The sequence below is a fragment of the Elaeis guineensis genome, chromosome 14, assembly GCF_000442705.2.
Source record: "Elaeis guineensis isolate ETL-2024a chromosome 14, EG11, whole genome shotgun sequence".
Lineage (NCBI taxonomy): Eukaryota > Viridiplantae > Streptophyta > Magnoliopsida > Arecales > Arecaceae > Elaeis > Elaeis guineensis.
In genome coordinates this window covers 56,184,014-56,191,787 of record NC_026006.2, presented here as the reverse complement: position 1 = coordinate 56,191,787, position 7,774 = coordinate 56,184,014, and the positions used below count along the sequence as shown (strand labels likewise).

The 7,774-nt window shown below is 43.2% G+C and overlaps 1 protein-coding gene across 1 annotated transcript; it reads left to right on the top strand.

Annotated features, from left to right (window-relative positions):
* The first annotated feature begins 4,813 nt into the window (after window positions 1-4,813).
* On the top strand, window positions 4,814-7,484 carry LOC105057705 (inactive beta-amylase 9). The gene is made up of 3 exons (XM_010940400.4): window positions 4,814-5,194; window positions 5,753-6,220; window positions 6,336-7,484. Exons 1-3 carry the CDS (start codon window positions 4,967-4,969, stop codon window positions 7,230-7,232), a joined length of 1,593 nt encoding a protein of 530 aa, XP_010938702.1. The 5' UTR covers window positions 4,814-4,966; the 3' UTR covers window positions 7,233-7,484.
* Window positions 7,485-7,774: the final 290 nt, after the last annotated feature.

Genomic DNA, 7,774 nt, shown 5'->3' with positions numbered 1-7,774 from the left:
GTATCTTGATTTCGACTAAAATAACCATCTCGACTCCAAAAGTGAGGTTGAAGAGAGTTTCTTTGGTTGCTATCTGAGGTGTTGTCTGGTACATCCATAGGATATTGTAGAGTTCTTCTACCCATATTCTCTTTACTTGATCGAGTCTAATTTTTAATCCTTGCAAAGTGGTGCGATTGGTCACCTCGACTTCTCGACTAGATCGTGGATGTCCAACCGAGGTGAGCCTATGGTCGATGTGATGCTTTGAGCAGAATTTTTTAAATTTTTGATTGTCAAATTGATGCCTATTATCGGTGATGATAGCTAATGAAAGTCCAAATTGATAAATAATCAGCTTCCATGCGAAGTCCCAAGCTTGTCTTGGTAATTTATGCTAAGGGCTCAACTTTGATTCATTTGGTGAAATAGTCATTTATCATGATCAAAAACTTTCTTTATCCAGTCACTTGTGAAAATGATCCGAAGATGTTGATTCTTCATATTACGAAAGGGCAAGGAGTGACAATTGATGTGAGCTCGTCGCCAGCCTTCTCTGGATGTTAGCATTTTTTGGCACTACTCACATCATTTGGTGAGCTCAATCATCTTTTTTTGCAAGATCAACCAATAATATCTCTGTCAGATAATCTTGCATGCTAAAGATCTGCCCCCCAAGTGGTTACCGCAGATTCCTTCATGCACCTTTCGAAGAGCATAATCTGCTTCGGAGGTATGTAGACAACGAAGTAGAGGTAGGGAGAAAGATTTCTTATAAAGTCTCCCCTCGAGATACATATACCATAGAGCTTGTCGTTTGATTGTCCGAGCTTGAATGGGGTTAGAAGGCAACTCTCTCTTGACCAAGCAGTCGATGATGGATCTATCAAACTTAGCTCATGTTCTATTTGCAACATCATGGGCTCATCAATACTCCGGACTTATAGATGTTCAATGAAAACTCATCGATTATGCTTAGTTAACCCCAATGTGGTGAGGTAAGAGAGTATGTCAGCTCGGACATTTTTTGATCTGAAAATCTGCTAGATCTCCAAGGTTCGGAAGGTTGTCAATATTTTCTTGAGCTTTTATAGGTATTTCGTCATTGTAGAATCTCAAGCTTCATACTCACTTTGGACTTGTCCAATGATAAGCTATGAATCGGAGAAGATCTTGAGGTCTTTTATCTCGAGTTTTTTCACAAGTCAGAGTCTAATGATGAGAGCTTCATATACAGCCTCATTATTTGAAATTTTGAAGTCGAATCAGAAGACAACCATTATGATTCCATCTAGACTAGTAAAAATGAGCCCAATGCTGCATCCTTAGGCATTTGATGCTCTGTTAATTCCTGTAGAATTCAATGAGAAACTTTTTGATGTTCTTGGATCTTGTCGAGAATAGATCTTCAATATCCTCGAATCTTGTTAAGGATGCGCCCTCAGATTTTGTCGAGGGCAGCTCTTCGACATCCTTGGATCTTGTTGAAGATGGGCCCTCAGATCTTGTCGAGCCAATTCTTTGATGTTCTCGGATCTTGTCGAGGATGGGCCCTCGGATGTAATCAAGGACGGGCCCTCGGATGTAATCGAGGGCCATTCTTCTTTTGAGATAGTACATTCCATAAGGAAGTTGCTAGTACTTGGGCCTTCATTGCAGGTCGGGACTGAAAGTTGATGTCAAACTCCCCAAGCTCGATTGTCCATTTTGCCATGCACCTGAAAGTATCGATCCTCCGAAGAATTATTTTTAAAGATTGATCGATTAGGATGACCACTGAGTGGGCTTATAAATAAGATTGGAGATGCCACGCAAAAGTGATGAGCGCGTAGACCATTTTTTTAACTTTGGAATACCTTATTTTCGCATCCCGAAGAATCTTGATCGTATAGCAGATGGGCTTTTGGATCCCTACATCTTCTCGAACAAGAACCAAACTAATTGTATCGAGTGAAATAATCAAATATAAAAATAATTGCTCACCTTCTTCAAGCTTAGAAAGAACTGAAGGAGCTCCTAGGTACTATTTGGGATTTTTGAAAGTAGTTTAGAACTCCTCCAACCATTCAAAAGTCATCATCTATCTTATCGCGTTGAAGAAAGGAATACACTTTTCAATCGATCAAAGATATCAGCTGATGACTTTTTTGTAGGCCAATGAGGACTTAATATTCCATACCTTGAGGGGCTTCTCATTATCTATTTACATAGAGATGGAGTAGTAGGCCATTATGTAGGCTAGTAGGTTCAGATCATGATCTATTAGGCCGTTAGGATAGGACATCTGGAGACTGTTAGTCATAGGTAGTGGCTACGTTGTAACGAAGGTTATAGGTGGTGGTCCACGTGATTGAATAGATAGATGCTCTGAGGTGGGCATACGGCTTAGGTCTTAGTCTAAAGTGCCCTCCTCAATAGTGTCGGTCATGGGAAATCATCCTGAGTGGTCCGAACTGAGAATTCGGCAGGCATTCGAACCAGAAGATCAGATAGAAACCGATGGGATCCTTCCTTTCTGATTCTCTGTAGCGGTCTCAGCGAGTCCCTAGACGTAGTCATTGGCAGTGTGTTGATGTCTTCGACAGATGGTCGAGGATGGTGTCTGGGGATGAAGTTCACCAAAGTTGCATGCTCCATTTCTATGGTATCCGGATGATATCTGTTATTTAGACTCTATCTTGGTATCACAGCTGATCCAAAGAGTATGTCCGAAGATACGTTCCGAGGACAATGGTCAAGGTAATACGACTCCGTAACACCCATCAACTAAAAATGATTAGGCAGAAGGTGGATCTTTAATGATCTTCTTTTTTTTCTTTAATGGTCAGCAGTTAAACCATTTGACATTTTAAAAACATATTTAATCCTCTTGTAATTTCAAGGGTCAAGATTTAAATAGAGAAGAATTACAATTTTAAGAAAGAAATACCAAAGTCAGTCTCAATTTATGTCCTTGTTTGCCTGTGGAGATTACCACGTAGTGCATATGCCTCATGTGCTGACAGGGTTGGTACTGCAGAATTATTTTAGAATCTTGGAGTTCACACTTGATAGTCTTCATGGAAAATCACCTCAAACATCATCATTCAAGACTTTTCCTTTCAATTATGTAATCAGCTACGGGGAAAAAAGATTCCACCACGAAAGAATTGTGCAGATCTTTAGCCATTTGTCAAATCCTTTAAGAATTGGTGCTACATTCTCAGTCAAGACAAATTTAAACAATTGAGGGGCCTCCAATAAGTGTATATACATGGCCAATTAATGATAGGAGAATATATCTTATTAATTGCAATTTTAGCTCATGGATCACTGGGCAAGCACCCAAAACCTTTCTAAACTTGCACAGAGTTTACAACTTTACACGAAGTAATAAGTTACCAATTTTTGTTATAGAAATGAAACTCATCTTAAAGAAGCAAACAAGTCTAACAACCAAATACATCTTTAGCAAATATCTCTTACCTATCAACGGGCATGAGACACTTATCTAAAATAGTTGTCAATGCATCATTTGCATTTAGGATCCTCTGCTACGTAGTCCACGCATTATAGAATACTGTGCATCTTTGGACTGCTATCAAAAGATGGATAATAATTATTAATGTATTATTTATAATTAAGATCTTCCGCTATGTAGCCTGTGTATTATAGAGTACTGTATATTTTTGAATAGCTGCTATCAAAAGATGGATAATCATCAAATAATATATGCATATATGATATGATATGATTTTGAGAGGTATCCTATTTGATGGCAATTATTCAATATCGCATGCACATTGTAAGGAATCCATGCTTGAAAATAATTATAGTATAAAAAAATAATGAATCTTCCACACCTAATGACCTAACCTTTCACCCACTTTTAACATGCCGGGACCACAGGATGTGGGCTCTACGTGCATCTTGTGGTGGAACATGGATCATGTTTAGATGCACATGCGGTATCTTAGGATACGGTACACTTGTGGATGCTGTCCATCATATACGATGGACGGTCATAGATGAGCACGAATCGTGCGATGCACGCTATATGCGTTATCTGATAGCCATCCATCATTCGATGGGTGGCTTTCACTGATTTACCCATCGTGCGGTGCGCCCGTCTTTATGAGCAAAACAAAGAACTCGGCTGATAAGGAATGATCTGACGTGCGAGAGAGCACGCACAGACCCACAGACGCCCATCCAACGGATGGCATTAACACGTCGGACGTCGCGTCATACGCACTGTGGGGTCCACCATGAAAGCAGGTGATTTGACGAAGATTCTCGTTTGCGTTGGCCACAGCTCGGCTCCCTCCAATTATTTCCACCCGGATTCGTCGCTTCCCCAGTTTATCCACAAACATACACGCGTCGACACGTAGAGTCGTATTGCAAGGGCGGGTACACTGTAGCTGATCCATTTCGAATGCTCCTCTAGTCTTATCCGACCGGAATGGGACCTAGGTCGGCGGCCCACGCTCATCTCCTCCCTCTCAATGACCACCTGCCACGTGGCCCACATGGTCGCCCCGTGTTATTATCCCCAAGGAATTCCAACCCCAAAATACCTCCTCGAAATCGCTCCCTCCTATCCAAATTACGAAAACACCCACCTCTATTCCCTACTCGGCAACCCCACCCGCCGGACATTAAGGGTATATTTGGTAACTAGAAGACGTAGCAAGAAAACGTGGACCACGAAAAAAAGACCCATAGAATTATTGAAAGGGTGTACTATATCGAGTTTTATTGCGGCTAGAGATGAGCTTGACACGTGGCAGGACCTTTTTGTCCTTTTTTAAGTCCCTTTTTATAAGCTTCTACCCCGTCTCCGCACCCCGCAACCCAACCACCAAGGCAAAACAAAGAAGCAATCCCTACAAATCTCCAAGTGTATCTCCTCTCATATCCTTCTACCTGATATAGTGGAACCCCATATCTGTTTCTTCTAATCCTCCTCCTTTTCTTTAGCTCTCTCTTTCTCTCTCTCACAACGATGGAGGGGGCGTTGTTGGGCCAGCGGGCCGGCGTGCTGAAGCCGGAGCTCTTCATGACGAGGAACGTCGGATTTGTTGAATCGAGGCGGATGGGGTCCAGAACGGGCCGGGTCCGGTTCGATCCGGCCACCGGGGGGTGGCGGAAAGGGGCGCTTAAGGTAGCTCTCAAAGGCGTCAGGTCCGAGATGGCCGTCCAGGAGAAAGAATTAAACAACAGGAGGAAATCGGTAAGCTCTTCATTTCTTCTCTCTCTTTTTTCTTTGGTGCAACTTCTTATCTTCTCTTTAATGTTTCATCTTAGCTCTAAGATAACAGATCTGGTAGCTCTAAGTTTTTTTTATAATTATTATTGGGTAATCTCAAAATAAATAGTTAGAATTAGAAGTTGTTTTTATTTGTTTATTTATCCATACAGTTAATAAAAAATAAATATAACCATTTTAGCCGTTTTGCATACCGTTGCTAAATTAGTTCACGTAGATCGCCTACACTTCCTTGTGCCTTTTCTACCATGGTTGCGCCCCAAAGCTTTTTTCCTTAAAATAATAAAAATGAAAAAAAAAATGACACCGTTTGTTCCACTAAAAAACAAAGAAAAAAAAAAGAAAAAAGGCACGCTTTTGAACGCGTGGATAGAAGTTTCTATATGGACGGCTATACCTACCATGTGGGTCATAGAGAATTCTATGCGTTTTGGTAAGATAAACGGTCCAGATCACTTCAATTTTACTGATTTTTGGAATTCTAGAAAAAATAAATAAATGTTCCTTTTTGTTGCGGTTCAGACCGGTCCGGTTCGGCTATTCGTGGGTCTACCTCTCGACGCGGTCTCCGACTGCAACGCCGTGAACCACGCCAAGGCCATCGCGGCGGGGCTCCGGGCCCTGAAGCTCCTCGGCGCCCACGGCGTCGAGCTCCCCGTGTGGTGGGGCGTCGCCGCCACCGGCGACTGGTCCGCTTACCTCGCCCTCGCCGGCATGGTCCGCGACGCCGGCCTCCGCCTCCGCGTCTCCCTCAACCTTCACGCCTCCCGCCGCCCGGCCTTCCCTCTCCCTGACTGGGTCTCCCGCCTCGCCGACGCCAACCCCGACCTCCTCTTCACCGACCGCTCCGGCCGCCGCCACTCCGACTGTCTTTCCCTCGCCGTCGACGAGCTCCCTGTCTTCGATGGCAAGACCCCGTTGCAAGCCTTTGAGGAGTTCTTCCTTAGTTTCCGCTCCGCCTTCTCCGATTTCATCGGCTCCACCATCACGGTAAGCAAGTAGCTTCCTCTATGCGTCTTTTGATCAAAAGCCTGCACCTTTATAATCCTTACTCATTCTTTGATGTAAAATTTGTGCTTATCTCTCTTTGCCACCCAATTTTCAGGACATTTCCGTGAGTCTCGGGCCGAATGGCGAGCTCCGGTACCCCTCATTCCCTCCCTCCACGGGAAGTCATCGGTTTACAGGCGTCGGAGAATTCCAGTGCTACGATAAATACATGCTCGCCGATCTCAAACGGCATGCCGAGGAGGCGAGGAACCCATTGTGGGGCCTCTCTGGTCCCCATGATGCCCCGGAGTACAACCAGTCTCCGGATTCCAGCAACTTCATCAGGGATAACGGGGGCTCGTGGGAGGGCTCCTATGGAAATTTTTTCCTCTCCTGGTACTCAGGGCAGCTTTTATCCCATGGTGATCGGATGCTCTCAACTGCATCCAAAGTGTTTGGTGATTTGCCGGTGACTCTGTCTGCAAAGGTGCCACTTTTGCACTGGTGGCATGATACCCAGTCCCGACCAGCTCAGCTGACTGCTGGATTCTACAACACATATGGAAGGGATGGGTACGATGCCATCGGTGAGATGTTCGCAAGGAATTCTTGGGCAATGATCATCCCTGGAATGGACCTATTGGACAAGGAGCAACCTCATGGTCTGAGATCGAGCCCCGAGTCGCTGCTGTCTCAGATAATGAAGGCATGTGAGAAGCATGGGGTGATGGTTTCCGGGGAGAATTCTTCGCTTGTTGGCATCGGTGCAGAAGGTTTTAGAAGAGTTAAGGAAACTCTATCTGCAGAGAATTCAAGTGTTGATTCTTTTACATATCACAGAATGGGTGCTTACTTCTTCTCGCCCGAGCATTGGCCTCTGTTCACAGAGTTCGTAAGGAGCATGGCGCAGTCAGAGATTGATTCCGACGATTTGCCAAGCAATGAGGAGGAGAAGTTATCCCTGTCGGCGGATATGGTGCCCGAAAACAATCGGGAGATGCAAGCAGTGTAAGGGTACTGCTCTGAGTACTGTAAATATACGTATCGAGTAGTGGGGATATCTAGAATTGCTGAAATAGGCTGAAAATATGATTGGTTGAGATATGTAGAACAAACTTGTTATCTGTTGCTATTTTTTGAGGCATCTAGATTTATATTGGGTGTCTAGATTTAAGTATGTGAACTGCCATTTTATGGTGACAATGAGATTAAGCTTGTGATTGTATAATATTTTGGGAAGTAATATCTCCCATTTATGCTCTAATATTGGATATGTTATTTTTGGAAAACAAGATGCTTCCTTCTTGAAGATGTGTATTTATGATGTTTAGTTTTATGAAAGAAAACACATGATAATTTCAGTGGCTATGAGAAATATGATGGTCTTGGTTCAGAAAAACTGTCTTATATTTGGCAAAACCTTTTTTTTTTTTTTTTAAGTTACAATAAGAGTTCCAGTCTTGCTATGTGCTGTTGTAAGTATATTGATGATTATGATTGTGTGTATTGGAGGGATACCTTAAATGCGAATAAATTACATTAGAAAAGAGCCCA

What these genes read in the sequence shown, in the direction of transcription:
- LOC105057705 (XM_010940400.4), top strand. Translation starts at nt 4,967, where the DNA reads ATGGAGGGGGCGTTGTTGGGCCAGCGGGCCGGCGTGCTGAAGCCGGAG. An exon ending in TAAACAACAGGAGGAAATCG is followed by an intron (nt 5,195 to 5,752) that starts GTAAGCTCTTCA and finishes GTTGCGGTTCAG; the next exon opens with ACCGGTCCGGTTCGGCTATT. An exon ending in TCATCGGCTCCACCATCACG is followed by an intron (nt 6,221 to 6,335) that starts GTAAGCAAGTAG and finishes CCCAATTTTCAG; the next exon opens with GACATTTCCGTGAGTCTCGG.